Raw genomic sequence first — 23,265 nt, 5'->3', positions numbered from 1 at the left:
ACCGCAAAGACTAAGGTCGCACCACTGAAGACGCAATCCGTGCCTCGTTGAGGATTGAATGCAGCTGTGTTGGGAGCACGTTTGATGCAGTTCGTCGAAGAAAGTCACACTGTAAACACAACAAAGAAAGTGTTGTGGAGCGATTCGGCCACTGTTCTCTCCTGGTTGCGGTCTGATCATCGTATATACAGACAGTTCGTTGCCTGTAAAATAGGAGAATTACTCACCGTTACCGACGTGGAAAACTGGCGGTGGGTTCCGTCTAAGCAGAATCCCGCCGACATCGCCACAAAGTGGGGAAAGGGACCCGATTCAACAGCCGAAAGTGTTTGGTTCAAGGGTCCGGCCTTTTTACAGTTGCCTGAAGTAGAGTGGCCGATTCAACGATCTCTGACACCACCAACAGAAGAAGAACTTCGTCCTTGCTATGCGCATAGATCGACGAAAATTCCGCAACGATTAGTAAAACAAGAAAGATTTTCTCGATTAACCCGGGCTATTCGCTCAGTCGCATATGTGTATCGAGCCATTGCAAACTTTAAGCATTTGATAAAAGGGCAGGAACGGTCTGTTGAGCCACTAACAATGGAAGAGCTACAGAAGGCCGAACAACTACTTATTCGGGAAACGCAGTGGCAATGCTTCCCGGAAGAAATGATGATATTGAACCTTAATCGTATGAGTTCAACAAAACAGCAGGTACCTTTGGAAAAGGACAGCAAACTGTACCAGCTTTGTCCCATTCTTGATGAGAACGGCGTTCTTCGCAGTGATGGCAGAATCGAAGCAGCACCAAATGCGGAAATGGAATTGAAATTCCCAATCATTCTCCCAAGGGTACATACCTTTACCTCTCTGTTGCTGGACGAATATCACCGTAAATACTTGCACGGCAACTCTGAGACTATAGTTAATGAGATTCGTCAACGGTATCACACCACAAGGCTTAGGGTAGAAGTCAACAGCGCCGCAAAAGCGTGTCAATGGTGCCGAGTCTATAAGGCAACACCGAAGGTGCCGGGTATGGCCCCGCTACCGCTTGCAAGAATGGCATCATTTGTAGGACCATTCACACATGTAGGTCTGGACTTCTTTGGACCCCTGTCGGTGAAAATTGGCAGACGTAATGAAAAACGATGGGTAGCATTGTTCACGTGCCTAACAATACGGGCAGTGCACTTAGAGATAGCCCACAACTTGACAACTGACTCCTGCGTAAAATGTATTCGGCGTTTTATTTGCCGCCGGGGTTCCCCGTCTGAGTTTTACTCAGACAATGGTACAAACTTTAGGGGAGCCGCCAAACTTCTTCGAGAGCAGTATGAACAGCTAGCCGTAACATTCACAGGCACATCAACCAAATGGATTTTTAGTCCTCCCAGCGCCCCGCACATGGGTGGTGCGTGGGAGCGCATGGTACGCTCTGTTAAAGCTGCTGTTGAGATGGCGTGTAACAACAACCGCAAACTGAATGACGAGTCGCTGGAAACCTTTATGGTAGAAGCCGAGGCAATCGTTAACAGCCGGCCTCTGACGTACTTACCGATTGCAGCAGAGGAGTACGAGGCCCTCACACCAAACCATTTCCTTTTGGGAAACTCAAACGGTGTTCGTCAACCTATAGCAGAAGCAACACCACTAGCGGAAACTTTGCGATCATCCTGGATGCAAATATAACATCATCTCGACGTATTCTGGCGAAGGTGGGTTAGGGAGTATCTGCCAACGCTTACTAGGCGGCCGAAATGGTGTGGCGATACAAAACCGATAGCAGTAGGCGACCTGGTTCATAGTCGGCGAGGGCACCAGGAACGAGTGGATAAGAGGACGCATAATTGAAACCTTCAAAGGGGTAGATGGGCGAATCCGTCAAGCAATGATACAAACTGCGAGGGGGCTAGTGCGCAGGCCGGTGGCAAAATTGGCAATGTTAGAGGTAGATAGAGGTGGTAAAACTGAACCTGGTGGCCAGTGTTACGGGGGAGAGGATGTTGATACTGGCAACACTCACGGTTAGACCGATAGAAAGTTATACCAGTCGACAAAGGAGTTGTCATATTGACACTGTAACCCAGCCGCCGAAGGAGTTGTCACCGATGGAAGGGACAAGGGTTACTCCTTAAAATTTGCCAGCTCATCTTTCTTTCTTAATTAGACAGCCGTACAGTAAAGAACTCCTAGGTGAGGGAAAGTTGCTAAAATTAACCTTGAATTACTCTTATTCTAAATTAAATCTAAAACTATTTTTTTCATTTAAAACATTCTAGTAAAAATAGATTTCATGCAAATAGAGTTAAAACTACAGTTATTAAAATATTAAAGTGTACGAAAAAGTTAAAATTGTTCTTGAAACACGTGCAAACCTAAATTTGTAAGTTAACCCTAAATAAAACCTATTGCTTAAATTACTGTTAAAATAAAAATAAATTTACAGCAAAAGCTACATTACAACAAATTAAAAGCGTTGTGATTTGCTAACGAAATCAACCCACGGACGTTCAGGAACAGGTTTACAGCATTTGGGCTTGGTGTATTCCATTTTTACTTTATTCATCTTCACAAAATGCAAACTGTTACTAACACATCTGGAGTAGTGCAATTGTATTTATATACGAAATCAGATATAGGTAACCCAGTAGTAATTGATTGCGTACTTTACAAACAGTTATTATTAGTAAACAAGTAGGTAGTGTTGCACGACAAACATATTTTTTTATAGAACATTCTGCAAGGGGGAACGTGTAGGTAGGCTAAGGTTTAGCGCTTGAGTTATTTATCCAATCGTTTTGTTGTCAAAGAATGAATTGTATATTTTTGATCAAGCATTTCAATGAACGTATAGTTTTTGCTGGGGAACCATGGACAAATTAAGAAAAACGTGTGTTTTCCGAAATATTATTATTTTATTGAGCTTAAATTTAAAATAACTCGAAAACCGATGCCTTTAGAATGTTTACTACCACGAGCTTTTTGATTCAAAATGACTTTTTTCATCTTTTAAAATCGTCAGAATACAAATATTTTGAAAAATGTTTAAATTAGAATTTTCATAAAAAAATTAATCTACCATAAAAAAATTATTTTTCATTTCTCCACCCTGGACTTTTCTTTAAAAATTGCGTATTAACGTCAAGTTTCTAAAAAAAAAAGGAAAAAATTCAACTTTTTTTTTAAATTGAAATTTAACGTTTATTTTTAATTTTTTTTGGTCAAAAAAAGTTTTTTTTGTACAGTGTATATTTTTTTTGGTGCATTTTTAATTCCCTACAACTCATTCTCAGACAGTTTTTCTATACAACCAACGGTTTCTGGGCTACAATGCTTGGAATAAAACCTATGCCAAAAGGCATACGCCCTTTTAGAATGTAACTCATGGGTGTAAAAAATCTCTCCACCTGTGAAAAATGGTCAGTTTGCTAAGCCAAATACGTGTGCAAAGTTTCATTCAAATCAAAAATGGTCGATATTCGACCATAGGTCATTTCGCGCGATCTTGCTCACTATTTGCTTGACACGCCGGTTTCACCCTCAGTAAATCTCACAAGTCTGTTGAAGATTACCCTCTTAAGCACCTTACCCGCTGGGTTCAAAAGACGAATTGGTCTATATGCCGATGGGTCACCTGGTGGTGGCTGTAATACCAGTCTCTGTCGCTTCCACTTGTCCAGGAATAGGCGGTCGTCTAAGCATTTCTGCATGAGCGCCCCAAACAGCCCGGGGGTTACCTTTATGGTTGTCTTAATGGTCAGGTTAGGGACCATACTTAAATGACGTAGCATTCATGGGGGGAAGGGGGTTATCATCATTTTGTGACAAGCTGTGACAAGGGGGGAGAGGGGGTTGTAGTAACATCGACGTAGCATTTTTTTAAAGACTGATTTTTTTTGCAGGAATCTGTGGCATTCTGAAATATTCTAAAAGCTCTGCTACATAAACAATCACTTGGATTTCCAAACACACAATCTGTTTTGAATACAAAAATCGTTGCCTTTTTGTGGCTTTTAATAGTGAAAATTACACGATACTCGTATCATTTTTGGAATAGTTTCTGTGTTTTCTGCAGACATGGATCATACTAAGTTGTTTAAACACCTTTACTCCTTGTACCAAAACACAAGCCCTTCGAAGCAGAAGATGCAGTCACGAGTCTATAAGTTGTAAATAAATTGAATTAGACACGGTTTTTTTTTCAAGTACTTTTGTACGTATGTTACTACAGTCAGGTTTTTATTACGTACCTCGTAAAAAAATCGCGTCAATTCGAAAATCCACGTAAAAAACGCGCTAATTCAAAAATCCGCTTAAAAAACCGCTTAAAAATCATGAAAAAAATGCTACGTCATTTAAGAATGTTCTCTTAGGAATTCCGTCTGGTCCCTGTGCCTTGCTCATCTTCAGGGAAGTTATCTCAATAGGTTCATCATCCGTAACCTTTACCGCTTCCCCTATCTCTGCGCGGCTGCTGTCACTCATTGTTTGCGGTAACTCAACTGCCGGAGGTCAAAGGTTGGTTGAAAAAGTTACCCAGTTACTGTTTCTGAGAGGGATTGCCGTAGGAGACCGATACGACGGCAATGTCCGACAACGGCTAAGAGGCAAACTGGCAACCGTTGTGCCTCATAGCAGTGGTTCAGTACCCGGCATGCAGGCCGGGTACTCTGGACCTTCGGTGACATATTTGATGCCCAGTTCCCGGTTTGTGTTCTGCCCTTTGGTGACCTCATCCAGGTTTTTAAGCTGGAAGGTCACAGCTGTGATGAGGGTACGAACCTTCAAATTCTTGCCTAGTACCCTTTAAGCTACGTATTTGCGGCCCTCTTGGCCGAAAGGACCATTTCGCCAATAAGTGCTCGACGAATGGTCCAAACATTCTCACCCAGATCTCCCAGCTGGGCGTCGCCTCTCATGGCCCTTAAGATCTTGAAGTATTTAGACCCGTCAATGTTGAGAATGATCTCGTCGCCCTTATTCCTCTTATACTCCTTCTGCGATTTTTGCGCTTCTCGAGTGTGTCTTCCTCTTTTGCCGTTTCGCTTGGCTTAGCAAACCTGATGACTTAAAGCAAAGCAAAGCCTTGGTGCTACATTCCGATTCGGAACTTGACCTTCTGTTTACTATACACAGACTTCGCAGCCAACTGTTGAGTGTACAGGACAATTGCGGGGCTAGCGCTACGATCCTACTGACACTAACAGTCTCTCCCGAGCCGAGACTCGAACCTACGACGACTGGCTTGTTAGGCCAGCATCGTACCTCGAGACCAGCTGGGGAGACCTGATGACTTACAACTGACCAAATGAGGCAGACAATCCAATATTTGAAACAATACACATGTTTTTTACGCGGGTTGCTTTTCTTCATAACTCAAAAACGACCTCATTTTATGCCAAAAAGATAATCAACTACCCGTTTAAAATGAAATCATAATTATTGGTGTAAATACTGGAAGTTTAAAATGTTGAATTTTGGTCTCTAGATCGACCACTATCATATTCGACTATTTTATTCATTATATTTGCAGCTCAAAACAGTCTTTTTTACGCGGTCACTCACAAATTTGGGACGCACCCCCGCGTAAAAAGGCCTTAGTGTAAGTATAGTAAATTGACTATAAGTAAGATAAATTTATACCTATAGTGACCAGGGTTTGAAATCCCGGGAACAATTTCACGGGAAATACTTTTTTCCCGAGATTTCAAGATCCCGGGAACAGAAATATCAATGCCCGGGGTTCCGGGATTCCCGAGTTTCTCGAAAAATTTCGCAAGATTTTCTATAGTTTTTTATGCAATAGTGCAGTAAAATTAAATATCCTATCAAAACGTGAAACGTTTAGCAGCATCAAAGTGGGCATTACACGGAGCAAATATTTGCTTGAAATGACAGCCAATATATGTTTGCCGTGTAATATCAAATAGTTTGCTTCAAATATTTGTCAGAATATTTGCTGTCTTAATGTTGAATCCTGTAAATTTATAAAAACAAATTTGGAATCCGCTCAAACCGAAAAAAAAAATTGAAAGATTATAGCTATTCAACTATTCCTGTGAATTTTGGTATCCCTAGTCATTACCGTTTAATCAGAGACTTAAATGAGTTTCCTCGTAAACATATATTGAAGCGACGAACCCGGCGAGCAATTTTTATATTTTTATACACACAATTTTTATACAATTTTTATACACACTCAATTTTTATACACACTCGCCATAGGCGAAGCCAGAGGGAGGCAGGGGGGGGGGCGGAATTGCATAGGTTTTTCAGTTGATCCACCAAGGGTATTGCAGCGGCAAAAGTACCGGGCAAATCCGCCTGCATCAACTAGCTTGATTTCTCTTTCCTTACCTTGATTCTCTTGTAACCTCACTGGAAACACGGTTCGATGAAGATAGTGCACCAGCCTACACGTTGTCCTTGCTGCATTCCGCTAACGTAATACGCATGTCGTTGGAAGAGTTCATGCGCAAAACCGAAAATTTCGTAATTTTTTATGAAGTTGACAATTTTGTTGGAGAGGTGGAAGTTTGATATTAACATTGCAGCAGCATGAGAGCAGACCGTAAGAACTTGGAAGAGTTGAATCTTATAGACCTGCTAGCTAAAGCCCGTTCTTTCTTCCCTGCGACTGAGAAAGCAGTTAAAATTGCACTTGCTCTACCATGGAAACATGCACGATTGAACGCTCGTTCAGCACATGACGTCGGGTGAAAACCTGGCTGAGGTCAACAATATCTGAACAGTGGTTGAGTGCTCTCTGCTTTCTGAGTGTTCATCGGCAGATGGTCAACAACAATCGTGAACGTTTGACGTTTGATGCCCGAAGATTTTATTGATAATCTTGACTGTGTCTCCAATCTTCACGTCCTTGGGATGATTTGACAGGATGTATTTGAGATAGCGGCTGTGAGAATAGGTGTCCAACTTTGCTGGACTGCTATCCGCTGTAAAATTTGGGCCATCTTGTGAATCATATCTTGAATTCCCGGTTGCGGCTGCTGATCAACTCTATCTTCTGCCGTGTTCGTGGATTCTTGAGATCCTCGTCGCCAAAATTATATGTCCAAAGGTTTAAATGAACTTAAGAGTTTTTGGTAAAGAACATCTATTTATATTCGAGGTTGGACAAAATATAATCCAATCTGATGTCAAGTACAACTTTTCACTGGTTGCCTTGATGTAACAATCACTAAAGACTAGTATTTATTTCTATTTTTCAAAACACACTTAAGTCGCTTTTTACGCGGGGGATACGTGCCGCGTAAAAAAATGCGTGAATTCCGGAATCCGCGTAAAAAACGCGTAAATTTCGAAATCCGCGTAAAAAAACCGCGTAAATTCCGGAATCCACGTAAAAAAAAAGTCGCGTGAAAAAAAACCGCGTAAAAAGCGACCTTAGTGTACCATTTTTATACTTCTAAAATTTTGAAGAGCTTGCCCCCCCCCCCCTATTTGAAATTCTGGCTACGCCCATGACTCTCGCGTAAGTTGACGCGTTTTGGTAATGGCCATGGGCACTAAAATTCAACCTTGTACAACCTTGTCCAGCCTTGGACATCGCCCTGTAGATGGGTTACAACTTACCCGAAACTGGTCGGTTAAAAAGGTAATTTTCACATTTTAAGAACCATAAGTGTTCGTTTTTCGTTTATTGTTTTATAGAAAAAATTAAATTTTTAAAAAATATATAATTTTTTAATTTTTTTTTCCAATAACTAATTTTTTTCAGTGTATTTTTTTGAAAAGGCTACCTACAGCTTTGCCGTAGACGTTACACCGATCAAACAAACCGTTTTGGCTCTAAGCCGATATAGCATTTTTAAACAGCTTCTAAAAAATGAGTCGTGTTTCAAAAAATTAAACCAATAGCACAAAATGGCATCACTTGCCAATACGTTTATGCAAAGTTTCAGCCAAATCAAAAATGGTCGGAATTAAGTGTGATTTTTGTTTTTTATTTTACAGTTGAAACTTGGAGTTATTATAAAACTTTCAATAAAAGGTTGTGGAAAGAGATAAGCACTACGAATCTTCAAATGTTGATAGGAAAAAACAAAATCACAAAAAAAATGTTTTCCAAATTAATAGGATAGGTAGCAACTAGGTACCAGTTTCGGCTACTCGGATTTGGTTTGCACAACATATCGATGAATTCAGTTTCTTCTGTCTGGTCTCTTCGCCGCATATAATGAATAATTGCCGTTAAGCTTTTACATCCGATACCACCCTGGTAATGAAAATCGAAACCAATATTTATATGCACTCAAACAACAAACATCTCCAAATAGCCGCAATTCCAAACCACTTGAGGAAGTTCGAGCTCTGATTTCCTGCACCAAGCTAATACCCATCAATCGAAATGGCAATGGCTCAGCGCAAGGACGAAGAAAAAAATCGCTCTTCGGTACACCGCAAAGAGCCCAGACCAGTAAGGATCGACCAGGAAATTTGATACCAGGAGGAAATATCGCAAGTTCGCATGCTGCCAGTGCGCAATGCTTCTAGAGCACGCCAGCCAGACCAATCGGATTCTAATGACAAACTTCACCGCACACAAACATGCCACAATCATTCTGCTGCACGGCGGTCCTGGCGACATGGCATCGGCATCAAGCTGATGAGAAAATCCTGTAATAGAATTACGATGAAATAGCTGATCGTTATTTGAGTCGCAGTGGCAACCACAGCACACATCTTCGAACGGGAGGAAGCCACTAAGCCCCGCAATAACCAAGTAAACGGATAAGAAAATGCGGGAATTCGTAGCCTGATTTGGCATGAGGTTTGTATTTGGAAAAGTGAGGATAAGGTGTATCGTTGCGGTAATGTAATGTTGAATTAGTTTAGTATGATTACAAAAAATATATCGAATGTTCTTCGAGTTTCGCCTCGTGTTTTGTGTTTCAGGTATTTGATATTATATAAATAAGATTTTTTTTAATTGAACATTTTTAACGTTTATTGTTTGAACGAAAATTAGGTACCACAATTTTTAAGCTGTAATAATTGTCGAAAAATAAAGAAAAAGAAATGTGACGGTTTTCCGAAAGCCTAACTTTTTCTGTATGTTTGTATTAAAGTTTCAATAAAATCTCAGAACGTATTATTAGTTCCGTAGTTTGTGTTAAATCTTTTATATTTTGAACAAATCAATCAGATTGTCTAAACGTTCTAAGTTGCCCCACAGGGAAAAAACTATTCAAAAATTGGTTTGCTGTTCGCAACAACTCCACTGAAAGACTAGCAAAATTTCGAAATACCATTCAACTTTTGACAGTCCAGTTCAAACGACTGCTCAAACTGTCACAAACGAAGTGATGATAGCAAACTGCCGCGCCTGTCAAAGCATCGCTTGCGAAAACTAAGCCCACGGGCAATTTAGTGTGAAAATAAAATCTCGCAAACACAAAGCCTTGATTTATATGCTCTGTCATTTCTAGTTTTGGATAACGTGAAGCTTCGCAACCGGCTTCGAGAACACCCGCCGGGAGCGTCCTGAACGAAACTAACAAAAATCGAAACAGCTTTTACTCCCGAAAACATTTTTCCAGTCTCATCTGGAGTTGTTGTTTCTGCGTTCGGCCCCAAAGCCATCCTCTCTAGATCTATCCGTTGTGAACAACAGTTGTGCCGCTGTTTGGATTTCAGCCCATATATTCTGCCCGTCCAACCCATAAAGCTCAACGCGAAGTGTAATGTTCTCATACTCACCTCAACAACGAGAGTAACACTCATCCAATTGGAGAAATAGATTTATGCACTGGAAATGTATGCGCATGTATAATTCTTTATTGTCGTCGTCCTCGTCGTTGTCGTCGTCTCTGTGGTTATCGTCGTTGTCGTTACCACTGGTACCAACTGTTGTGCGTTAGATTTTGAAGTAGAATACTTCTCTCAGGAAGTTCGGCACATAGGGGTGTGAAATGAAAATCTAAAACCGGAAAAAGTGAAAAATATGTCCAATTTCGAATGCTAATTAATCGGTTAGTATTCGATGGATTTCCTTCGTTTTTGCAGCAATAGATTGGAAAATATTCTAAGATTCTTCCCAAAACAAGATAATTGTAATTTTATTATTCACACTACTGTACTATTGAAAATAGTCTAGCCTTGTCAAAACGAAAAATTCGATCTCTGATTGGTCGTTATATGATTGCTTTCCAAGCACGGTCAACAGAATCATATACCTTGCAATGGAAAACATGCTATTTGGCCTATATAAGAGCCTGTTTCAGCCGAAGCCGCTCATAATAGTTCTAGACAGCGACAACAGCAATCGTCCTTCCCTAGCAGCAGCACTAGCAGTGCAGTGGATACCAGCGATGGCGGAAAGCGGCCACAGCTGTGGCGTAGCAATGGGTAGCGCACTAGTTGCAGCGGATTCCAGCAACGAAAGCAGCTGGGCCAGCTGATGAGGGACAGTGGATACCAATGGCAGCGTATAGCGGCCACAACTGTGACATAGCTATGGATAGCGAACTAGTTGCAGCGGATCTCAGCATAGATAGCGGCTGATGCAGTGAGGCACTTTAGTGAAATGCAGTCTCTGTGAGATAGTGGGCACTAGTAAATGCATTCAATGGAAAGTTGACTCATTTTGACAACACGTGAGCCGTCGAGTTTTGAGTGTTAAATCAGCTTTTCACTGTATACTTTATCACAAGGAATACTTTATTCGCTCTGTCAGTGATAACGCAAAGATGTAATCGGCATCTTCTCCGATACTAAAATGAACAACAAATTGTCCTTTTCAGGATGAAATAGAAACTTGATTGAAGAGTTAATATTTTCTAATGAGTTAATTCACATTTTTGAATTTGTAAAAGTTATAAGTTTTACTTTATCTCCGAGTCTCAAAACTCAATGAATTATCTTTTCCTTCAGTCATGAGCACGACATCCGAAAAAATTTCATCTCAGAATTTAAAAATTGTCAAGTTCCAACCATGACAAGCAACCTACTATATTATTGAAAATGGCCAATCCTTGTTGAAGCGCAAAATTCGATTGATCTGATTAGCAAACGTTTATTTACTAGAAAAAATTACTGCCACGCAAGCAGCCGGGTTATCTTTCTTGTAAAAGTATTCTACTTCAACCTTGCGGTCGTGGCTTTGCACACAACCCTCCTGTTTTTTTTTCGCAACTCAAGCTATCCTTCCTATAAGCAGAACAAAGTTGACTTTATTCTATGATACCGCTGAGTTGCGATCAGGGCGTAAATTCTAAACTTTATAAATCATCCCGCATAAAATAAGCATCCTGCGTTTGAGAGCATATGCTCTAATGAATTTAGTTTTGTAGTGCTTCAAATATCCATATGTCTTATGTTGAAGCTTGCGATAAATTAGTGATAAGAAGACACCCGTACCACGATGCGATGAATCACATCGAAGCGTTTGATGATACTGGGTTCGACATCGATTGCGAAGATTAACTTCAATATTACAGCTATCATAAGCTCCGTGAGCCCTCACTAACCTACACCACCCAGCATTTTCCGAGCCTAACCGCATAATAATCGTGTCATCACATAGTGGCCTCTGCCCCAACAGGGTAAAGCATGCTCAACTCAGCACACCACAGTGGAGCACTAGGCCACTGCGCCAAGCGCTGTTCTAGCCTTCGACAAACATGTCCCCAAAACTCCACCCACTGCGGGCTGATGGAATAGCTTAAACTTTTGATTTCACTAGCCCCGAAGGGGGTTGATACACCATATTTCATCGTAATTTATTTACGAAAATCCAGTATGTCATCCAGTGACGGAAAGTCAGTTTCCCGGGATGATGCAAAGGATGGACGTTTGTACGTTGTACCACACAACAAACACCCCCACACACACACATATGTGTGTATATAAACACACGCCAATCATGTTTTCGTAACCTGCGGCACTGGAAGGCTCTGTGGTAATGGACGGTCAGCATTAAATCACGTTCTGGGTCTTATCGCGCAAAACTGGTTTTGCTGCAGATAAATAATGGCCATTAATCGAAAGCGTCCTTCGCCCCGGAGAGCGACACGCCAGGACATAGGAAGCGACTGCAACTGCGTCGAAATATGGGGAAAAGTTTTACTTGATCGGATAAACGAAAACACCAGTCAAGCAAATGGGTTCAATATTGTGTTATACGGACAGGATGGATGATGATGACACAGTGGCCCGATTGAAGTCGCAAATTGATGGAAAAATTAATTTGATTGTCATGTGAGATACTCTAATCAACTGCGTAGAGAATAATGAGCTTAGTTTATATATCAACTTTCGAATCGAATTTCTACGCATCGATATAGAAATGTAATTAAAAATTCAGTTTTATTAATGCAACCATTTTTTATTTGGTTACCATGGAAGAATGTGAATTTTTATCTTGATTAAGAATTGCCTTCTGATGGGTAAAAATACTGTTCTAGCAAACACAGGCTTGATAAATGTTACGGAACATCTGATCTAGCTAATTCAAACGTAAAGTATTGGGTTGCTCAATTTCTTTGCGACCATATACCAAATGAGGCAGACACGCAGAAAAATATTTTAAAAATTTGTTTATTGACCGCAAAATGGAACTGGGTGAGCTGAGACCTTAGTAATATTAATGATATGCGTTAATTATATCCTTTAAGAATGTATTGTTATGTATATACTGGCACTGATTACGGGGAATGGGAAGAATTTTTTGGGGTGGTCCGTGACAAAAACCTGAACCCGATTGACCGAGGCAAAGTGTTATGACAGTCATCCAAAGCGCTTAAAAACACAAATACAGCGTTAGAGTGTTGGGGTTCTCCAGGCATTCGGTTACCTAGAACATGATAAAACCATCGAAAAACAATATTATTGTACACTATTGGATCGACGGAGAAAAAAGTCATTATGCTCGTGATTCGACTGATAACTGCAAGGCATCGCACTACAAATTGGTTCTCTACACTCCGCATTCATCTTTCGTCAGATTCCGGTGAAAAATTTGTCGCGCTGGCAACTTATTTCACTCGAATGAAGAGATACACCGTGTTCAATGAATTCTGATACAATTTTAAAATTCGCAAACGGCACGGATTTCATGTGTGTTTCATCCCTGATTTTCTGGATAACCCCTTTAAACGTTTGTAAGTTGAAGATCTTGTAATCAGCAAGCATCGACATTATGTAGAACCGGACAAAAAAGTCCATTGAGTTCAGGTTATGGAAGCTTGGCGGGCATTCATTTTTTTAAATCTGTCAAATTGCCCCTAAACCAGCCTCGAACTCAGTTCGCAGTTTGCGCTGGTGCACCATTTATCTGGAACAAATAGTGGTCATCTCCGAACCCAGAACGCCTTTCTGCACTCTGTTATCGATGAATTCTTTGGGACTCCAAAATTTAGTCTCTTACTGCTGCCCACAATCGATCATTGGCGCTTTACAAGTTGTTTCTGAGAAGACTCGAAAACGCTGCGCACTCTAAGCTTCTAGTAGGCCTTGCATCCAAGATCAGTTGCCAACATATAAGGGACCAGTGCTCAGTGGTCCAATTAGGTAAAAAGTAGAACTTAATTCCATAGCTTTTCACCTTCATCCTAGCTTAACAGTGACTTCGGAAATATTATTTGTATAAATGACTCGCCTAATCGTAAATTATCAAAAAATATGAAAATTTCACTATACTAAAAATAAACTAACTTTTTTGGGCTAAGAGATAGAGGAATGGTTTATTCAGGAAAGTTGTAGAAGATTCAAAAATATGAAACTTTGTTAAGCAAGAGAAAATTGTATCTCCATTAGGTACAACGTTATAAAGTATATCATATGGAACTTACTTGAAATTGAGTTTTTTGTACTTCCAGGAGTTTTCTTTACAAAGTTATATTATATTTTAGCTTATCTTTTCGATAACTTCAAGAACGTATAAGTTGAAAAAGGGGCAAGTGGAATCATGATGTCAATACTTTTCCTCAAGGTTCAGCTGAAGTATTTTAAACTCTCGTCGGTTTCATTTGTCCCAATCCACCAGCGAGCGTATGTTACAGTAGGTTTTCATATATTAAAAAACTAACTATTTTGTGTTGAGAGATAGAGAAGTGGTTAATTCGGCAATGTTTTAGAACATGCAAAAATATGAAACTTTGCTTAACAAAGAAAATTTCTATCTTCATTGGGAACAGAGTTACAGAGTATTTTATGTAAAAGCTACTTAAAAGTTAGTTTTTTGCACTTAATTTTTGTTGATTACATTTTACAAGAAAACGTTGTTCTAAAGAAGCATTTGGGCATACTAAACACACGTCTGTTGAATACCACACATCTCCAGGAATTTTGCTTGCAAAGCTATAGCATATTTAACTTATATCTAAAATCTTCTTCTTCTATATCTACAAATGCGAATGTCTGTCTGTCTGTCTATCTCTCTGTCTACCTTAGTGCTGTGCGCCGATCAAATCATCGGCGTAGGCGGTGTAGAAAACTACGACTTTCATCAGCGGCGGCGGCGCGTGTATCGGCGTGCCTTTAATTACCACCTCTTAAATATTGCGTATAATGTTTGATGCTACTTAATACTCTTGATGTGAAATGCTGTATCGAATATTCACAATTCAGGATAATTTACACTCATTGGCTGTGATTCGTGGTATCTCTTGAATCATGAAAAAATCAGTCAGCATAATTATTATCGGCGCGTAAAAAATTTTCTCGGCGCCGCTGACTCAAAATCGTCGGCGAGGACGGCGTAAAGGTTTGCAATATTCCCGAGAATAGATTTCCCAGTAAACGGGAATGAAAGATCTCATTTCCCGGTAACTCCCGGGAACCGGGAGAGGAAAAAATCCTTAGCAAAAATGAGATTTCAAATAAAGTTTATTAATAAAAAGTTTCAAACAATCGTTTACAATTTAATTATCAATTGAAGAACAAAATTTATTCAAGTTCACTCCAGAAATTCATGAACAATCGTCTATGAATCGCCTCAGTTCCGCTGACAATTTTGCGTTAGGCCCAAATAATGAAGTTCGCTTCTGTAAAACTTTGCTTAAGATCGCTGAATCACCGCTGGTGTCTGATTTCTAAAAAACTTGTAAATCAACTATTCCAGCTCTTGCTACATTTTATTTTAAACTGAAGAGTCCAATACTTTTAGTTCTTGCAGATAAAGCTGAGTGTTTGGCAACCAGATTTTAGAGCATTTGAATGCCTTCGTAATTAATGTGAAATCGCGGCCACGAGCTAAGTTACACAGACTGAGTTTTATTAATTAATTTATTTCTGGTCGCATTGATTTACGGGTTTAAATTTTTCTTTTATCAATTTACAGGTTTCAAAATTTTTTGTCAATAAACAAACAAAAAATCAAGCAACTATCCGCTTAGTAGTAAACTCACTAGCAAAATAACATGAGACGAAGAAAATATTTCTTAATTTATCGTTTACTGAATAAGACAGCATATATTTTTGACAAATAAATTAAGCAAAAAATTTGATATTACACGGCACGCAAATATTGATCGTCGTTTCAAGCAAATATTTGCCTCGTATAGTGCACACTATGGAGCTGCTCTACACTTCTACGACATAAGTTTCGTGTTTTAATACGATATTTAGTTTTATTGCAATATTGTATAGAAAATTTTCCGAAATCAATATTCTTATTCCCGGGATCCGGGAATCCCGGGAAAAGGCAATTCCCGTGAAATCGTTCCCGGGATTGCAAACCCTAGACGGCGTGCGTAAAAGTGTCGGCGGCGACGCACTGAACTAGTCTGTCTTTCTGTTTCCTATAGACTCAAACACTACTGGACCGATTGCGATTGAATTTTTGCGACGTTACTGTCTGACGACCTTTTTGTATCTCAAAGGCGTTGTAAGGATGAGAGGCGGGGGTTAATAATGTCAACCTTTGAAGATTTTAAAACTGCTGGACCAATCAGTATTAAATTCGGTATGTAGAATCTGTAGTAGCCGATGTATTTCAATGGCTTCACCTACTCCATAAGCATGGCAAGGGAGGGGGTGCTAAAATTTGTTATTTGCAAACTTCTATATACATAATTTGATCACCGTTCCAATTTGAATTGTTGTTCCAATAAGTAAGTTCTCAAGTATTTTTCTATAACATCGGTTTTCCTGTAGCCAGTGGCTTAGTAAGGAGGAGGGTGTATTATATTTCATTATTTGTAAATTACTGACGCTCATCATGAAAATTTATATACAGTTGTTTTCGAGTATAAGATGTGGTTTGGGGACATAACTCTGTCATTTGAGGGTATATGAATGTTGTCAACCTTTATTAATTTTAAAACTGCCTAACCGATTATCATTTAATTCGGTAAATACACGTCGTATAGCAGCGTATATGTCTCAATTACTATAAATTATATCTCGCTCATAAGCGTAGTTAAAGGGAGGGGGAGCTACGATAACCTTCATTATTTTCGAACCATCTAAAAGTTCATCTTGAAAATTAGAATCTAGGGGTTTTTACGTATCGGAGATGTTTCTATGATATTATGGTGTCGCTTTATTCCACTAGCGTGTACAAGGGAAAGCGTGGGGAAGCGAATTTTTCGTATTTCAAAGAAGAGATCGTTAATTCCTATAATCATTTCCATTTTATTGTAAGGGATAAGCCTAAAGGGTGTTTTTATGGTATTGGTTTCATTTGTTTTTGCAACAATCGATTGAAAATTAGTTACGCCTCCATCAACATGCGGCAAATTTGTTATGTTATGACAAAAACTATTGAAAAATGTCAAGATATATTTTGAGCTCAGATTTCGACCAATTAGAACTGAAAAAAAGTCCAATATGGGTATTTTCGGAACCGAGGTTATATCTAGAGACGGGAAATCAACCCAAAATATCAAGATGACTTTCTCCCGTTTCTGGAAAACATTTCAAAATGGCACAATACCACCCTATATAAATATTACTCAAACCAGAATAGTACTGGGACCGGAAATCGAATCGAGACGTCTTTTTGAAATCCAATATGGCGATTTCCGGTTCCAGAAAACTTTCAAATACCACCCATTATGGTTATTTTGGGAACCAAAATGATACCCAGAGGCCGAAAATCGAGCTTAGACGCTATTTTTGAAATCCAAAATGGCGATTTCCGGTTTCCAGCAAGCAGCCTGAAAAGACCGAATACCACCCAATATGGGTAGTTTTGGAATCGAGATAATGCCCAGAGACCTATAATCAACTTTAGACACCCTTTCGAAATTCAAGACTTCCGGTTTCCGAAAATGGCGAAATATCGTCCCAAGACGCCATTTTGAAATTCGTAGTAGCAACTTCCAGTTGCTAGAAAACAGCCAGAAACAGCTATCCCAGAACCGAGATGAAATACAGAATGACGACTTCCAGTTACCGAATATGACCAAATACTAAATTGTATGGTTATTTTGAAGATCGAAATGATAGCCAGCGGCCGAGATCCGACTTCACAAACCATTTTTAAATCCTACATGATGACTTCCTGTTTCTGAAAAACAACCTGTAATAACCGAACACCACCCAATATGGATATATCTGTAATCGCAATGATGCCAAGAGATCTAAAATCAACTCAAGACGCCGTTTCGAAATCCAAAATGGTGGCTTCCGGTTTCTAGAAACCTCCAAATGCCACCCAAAATGGCTTCTTCTGCAATTGAAATTACGCACATAGGCCAAAAATCAATCCTGATATAAAAAAACACCAAGAATATTCATTTCGGAACCGAGATGATGCCCGGACACTGGAGAATGAATTCAGATGCTACTTTGAAATCCAACGTGGCGACTTCCGGCTTTCGGAAAACAGCCTTCAATGGCCAAACACGACCCAATTTCGGTGGTTTGGAGATCAAAATGTTGCCCAGAGACCGGAAATCAAATCCAGCTGCCATTTGACAATCCAATGTGGCGATAATCGGTTCCTGGAAAAGGTCAAATACCACCCAATATGAGTATTTCTGTAATCAATATGATACACGGAAGCCAAAAATCAACACCAAATGCCATTTTAAAATCCAAAGTGGCAACTTCCGGTTGCTGGAAATCAGCCAAAAATGGTCATTTCAGAATATAGATGATGCTCAGAGACCGTAAATCAAATCCAGACCCCGTTTTCAAATCCAAGATGGTGACATCCGGTTGCTGTAATACAGTCAAAAATGACCAAATACCAAAAAGGATGGTTATTTCCAAAATCATAATGATGTTCAGTGTCCATAAATCGGTCCCATTCCTTAAATACAAGGTAGCAACTTCCAGTTTCTGAGGAACAGCCAGAAATGGTCAAATACCACCTAATATAGATATTTCCAAACCGAAAAAAAAAACATTTCGAAACCGAAAACAGTTTTTGGGCTGAATTCATACAGTCAAGGGTGATTTTTTAAGAATTTGGTTTTTCTTTAAAAAAAAAAACGCATAAAAATTACAAAACTGTATGAAATCTTTGTTTGAGCCGATAAATTGGTTTATGCCCTTTTTCTTTTTAAAGATAATTTCATTCAAATGTTGGCCACGGCTACGTTTCAAATGGTCCGTACGGAAAGTCCAATTTGGATCACTTTTTCGAGCATTTCGGCTGGTATCTCGCGAATAACGCGTGTAATGTTGTCTTCCAAGGCTGGAATTGTTGTTGGCTTATCCGCATAGACGCGAGACTCAACGTAACACCACAAAACATAATCTAGCGGTGTTAAATCGCTTGATCTAGGCGGCTAATTCACCGGTCCATTTCGTGAGATGAATTGCTCACCGAACTCATTCCGCGATACGTTCATTGATTCGCGCGATGTGTGGTACGTTGCTCCGTCTTGCAGAAACCACATGTCAACAAGACCCAGCTCTTCCATTTCCGGCGAAAAAAATCATCGCGCGATAGCGAGCACCATTGACCGTAACGTTGCGATTTTGATCATCTATGAAGAAGTACGGACCAATGATGCCTCCAGCGTGTAAACCGCACTAAACCGTGCATTTTTCTGGGTGCATTGGCGATTCTTGTATTGCCTCTGGTTGCTCTTTGATCAAAATGCGGCAATTTTGCTTATTAACATACCCATTTAACCAGAAATGAGCTTCGTCACTGAACACAATTTTTTCGGTAAAAAAGCGGATTTTCGACAAGTTGTTCTAAGGCCCAAAAATTCGATTATTTGTAAGCGCTGTTCATGGTGAAATGACAAACCAAACTGAGTACATTAGACTTTGACAGCTGTCAGAATTCCCGCGTGAACTGTCAAATCTGAATACACGAGAAACCAAATAGCAAAAAAATCACCCTTTAGCAATGTCTATTTTGTGTACGTAGAGGAAGTCAACAAGCTCGTAATTCTCGTTTCTGATGGAGCAAGCGTTCCAGTTAGCAATCTTGATGATTTCGCGGTCCATACTTGGAAGCGATCATCATCGCAGATTGCAGTTGTTCAGCTCTACTTTTGCAAGTGCGAAAAGTGTTGATGCATTCCACGACCAGTGAAACGTATTGCTCCATGGTGAGCATGGGTTCTTTGTTAGTTGTGCCAGTTGCAACTTGAAAGAAAGTCATTGCGGACGAGTTCCCTTGGAGACCTGGCGAGGGTGAACGGTTACCGGATCTCGTTGCTTCAGCATACGTAGAGGCAGCTGTGACTGGTTTGGTGGTTGGGTTCAGCGGTAGCGGGGCGAGCAAAGGTATGGGGTATCGGAAGCCAATGGCACCTTTCGGCGACCTGGTTGATTGTTAGTGGAGGCTCGCTTACGAATCTCGATGACCTCTGCGCGTTTCGGGCACGTTCTACTGGTTGCTTTGTGGGCAGCCCCACAGTTGGCGCACACCGGATCGGCGGTCTTCATCAGCTGGCAGGCATCGGGGGCGTGCGTTTGGCCACACTTGATGCAACGGTACGCCATATGGCAAGTTTTAGTCCCGTGTTAAAGGCAGTTAGAGCATTGGGTGACGTCACGATGCACTGGTTTGTAGCGCTCCCAGGCTACGATGATGTGAAAAAGTGCTCGGATGGACTGCAGGTCCGCCAGGCACGTTGAATTTTTCTCCAGGTTTACGAGATATATTTGATCACGGTACTTCCGAGTTTTGTTGTGCCGCGTCATCTTGTGGATCTGGATTGGTTTGAGTCCTTTTGCCTTTAGTTTCTCCAACAGGGTCAACTTCCATGTCAGGAAGACCGCGAAGAACAACCTTGAGGGGGTTTCCTGCTTCGATATCATGGGAGAAATATTCCACCTCGTGTTCCTGCAGTATCACTTGCACCGCCTTGGAATGGTTCAATGAGGGACTATCAGTTTGTATCCTTCAGTGCACATGCGGATGGTGCATTTCAGTCGTTTGTCGATATGAACACAATTGCTTCACGTAGTCCTTCTGGGAAACCTTTCACATAGAAAGGCGGGATTTTCTCCTTCTTCACTACTTCGGGATCCGTGGCGTTTTCCAGGACAGCGAATCTGTTGTTGGCCAAAAGCTTTTTAGCCGCGGGATCAGGCGTATTGTCAGGCCGAGGCCGTTTCCCTGTACTGGAACTGGTTTTGGATTTACCCATATCAGGGTTCATCGTAGCAACGGTTTCCAACGCGAACACACAAACTTACGAACGAACGTACAAAACGAAAGGAGCGAAAATAAACTACTGTACTGCTTAACAAGCTAGCAGAGAATGAACTGATGAACTTGCTTGAGGAGAATCAGTCTCTTATATAGTTCAACGAGTGCATTCCCGGCTAGCTGAGTACTCCATTCTGTCGTCCTTTTTAGGGAAAGCCAGCAAGCGACCAATCACGTCGATGTTTACGTTTCGACAAAGTTCAACAATTTTCAATAGTACAATAGTTCGAACATTCAGAATACAATGTTCTGCATTTGGACGGGTGCTTAGATGATTTTCCAATCGATTGCTGTAAAAATGACGGAAATCGGTTGGAAACTGACAGAGTTCAAAACGTTTGAAATTGGACAATTTTCGTGACGCTCTCGATGTTTTCGGTTTTCGAAATTGGATCCCTGTATTAAAGTTGGACCCCTGTATATGTTGCCGTAAGACGTATTCTACGTCAAAACCTAAATTAATCCACCTTGCGATCAGACTTAGCCTTTCTTATTCAAACTATTATTTGTAAAAATATATTTAATGTATATTCACTCCTTAGGTTCTGAAAAATATTTATGTTGTAATCTACACATATAAAAATGCAGTCCGGTCTGTCTGTCTGTCTGATCCATATAAGCTCGAAAACTACCGAACCGATCGACGTGAAAATTTGTATGTAGGGGTTTTGGGAGCCGATAAAGGTTCCTATGATAGTTTGGAACCCTCTTTCTTCTGGAAGGGAGGGGTCCCATACAAATGAAACATAAATTTCTGCACAACTCAAGAACTAACCGAGTAAATGGAACCAAATTTAGCATGCGAATGTTTTCGGGGTTAACAAATATGTCCATAATAGTACGACAACCCTCCCTTTTCTTGAAGGGAGGGGTTACATACATATGAAACGCAAACTTCGCGCAGCTTAGGAACCAATCAAGAAAATACAACCAAATTTGGTATGTGAATGTTTTTAGAGGTAACAAATATGTCCATAATGGTTCGACGCCCCTCCCGCTTCTGGAAGCACAAGTTTCTGCACAAATTTCTGCACATTTCTCGAACTAATCAACTCAATGGAACCATATTTGGCAGGTAAATGTTCGTAGTGGTGACAAATATGTTCCATAATCGACCTCAGGCAACATTTTGGATTGTAAGATGGCAACTTCCGGTTTATGGAAAACAGCCGCAAATGGCCGATTTCCACCCAATATAATAATAACCGGAATGATACACAAGAGCTAAAATTGACCACAGATACCATTTAGAATTCTAAGATGGTGACTTCAGGTTTCTGAAAAACAGCGGCAAACGACCAAATACCACCCAATATGAGTATTTCCGGAATCGTAATGATGCACTGAAGCCACAAATCGACTTCAGACAACATTTTGAATTGTAAGATGGTTTCTGGAAAACAGCCTGAAATGGGCGATTCCCATTAAATATGAGTATCTCCGAACCAGAAAGATGCACAGAAGCTTAAAATTGATCACATACACAATCTTGAATTTTAAGATGGTGACTTCCGGTGTCTGGAAAACAAGCGGAAATGACCAAATACCATTCAATATGAATGTTTTCGGAACCAGCATTACGCTCAGATGACAGAAATCGATTTCACAGGCAATATGAAAGTCCAAAATGACGACTTTCGGTTTCTGAAAAACAGCCAAAAGTGACCAAATACTCAATATGAGTATCTCCGGAGCCAGAATGTTGCAAGAAGCTAAAAATTGACCTCAGACACCATTATGAATTGTAGGATAGCAACTTCTGGTTTCTGGAAAACAGCCAAAATGGCTGAAATCGACCACAGACCCCATTTTGGATTCTAGGTTGGCGACTTCCGGTCCCAACCAATATGAATAAATTCAGAATTAAGGCGATGTACAGAAGCCAAGAGTCGAGGATGTTGTCATTCCGATAAAACCAATCATTTCAAACGATTTGTTATTTGACTTTGATCGTATCCTATGGCCGGTTCGTCGTGCATTTGCAGACTTTAAACATCGCTAGGAATCAATGAATTTGGAACGTTCAAATAGTACGATACCACATTTAAATTATGTTGAGGCCACATATATCGATCAAAGTAGGTGTAGTTTTAAATAGTCTTTGAATTTCTTTTCTTTCCATAACTTTTGAGCCACATATCAAATTGTTATGAAGTTTGTTATTTGTAAGTTTGAGAGATGACTCGTTCGTATGACACTATTTATGTTAAAATAAGTCAAGTAATCTTTGAGATAATAGACTTTTGTTGTTTTATTGACAATTTATTACATAACAGTGCTTAAATTCGATTATAATGAAATGGGATCGTATAGGGCAGCGAAATTTTGAAACCACGTGTTCAATCATAATTCATCAGTTGACCCTTATCTAACCCGCTCATCTGATAATAATATTGATCAAATCGGTTGTGTAGTTTCTGAGATAATGAAGTTTTGTTATATTCACATTTCAGGACATTACAGACGAAGTTACAGTTCGATTACAATAAAACTCAATAGGGTGTTATGAGGCAGCTAGACTTATTATTTGACACTAATTTTGTGGAAATCGGGTCAGCCACCTCTGAGAAAAGTGAGTGAGTCCAAGTAGTCTTCGGAATATGTTCCTTTTCATAGCTGGATTTCACTTTTTTTTTTCAATCAAATCATTTTCTTATGGTACAACTAGACCTTCCATTTGACACTGTTTT

The 23,265-nt window shown here is 40.1% G+C and overlaps 1 protein-coding gene across 1 annotated transcript; it reads left to right on the top strand.

Moving 5' to 3' along the window:
* The first annotated feature begins 585 nt into the window (after positions 1-585).
* LOC129720362 (uncharacterized) lies at positions 586-1,677 on the top strand. Its single transcript, XM_055671825.1, has one exon. It carries the CDS (start codon positions 586-588, stop codon positions 1,675-1,677), a length of 1,092 nt encoding a protein of 363 aa, XP_055527800.1.
* The last annotated feature ends 21,588 nt before the right edge of the window (positions 1,678-23,265 follow it).

The sequence above is a fragment of the Wyeomyia smithii genome, chromosome 2 (assembly GCF_029784165.1).
Source record: "Wyeomyia smithii strain HCP4-BCI-WySm-NY-G18 chromosome 2, ASM2978416v1, whole genome shotgun sequence".
NCBI classification, from domain to species: Eukaryota; Metazoa; Arthropoda; class Insecta; order Diptera; family Culicidae; genus Wyeomyia; species Wyeomyia smithii.
Note: the sequence above shows the minus strand (reverse complement) of the source record. Positions and strands in the feature narration are given on the sequence as shown.

Excerpts from the sequence above, each read along its gene's own strand:
- LOC129720362 (XM_055671825.1), top strand. The coding sequence starts at position 586 with ATGGAAGAGCTACAGAAGGCCGAACAACTACTTATTCGGGAAACGCAG.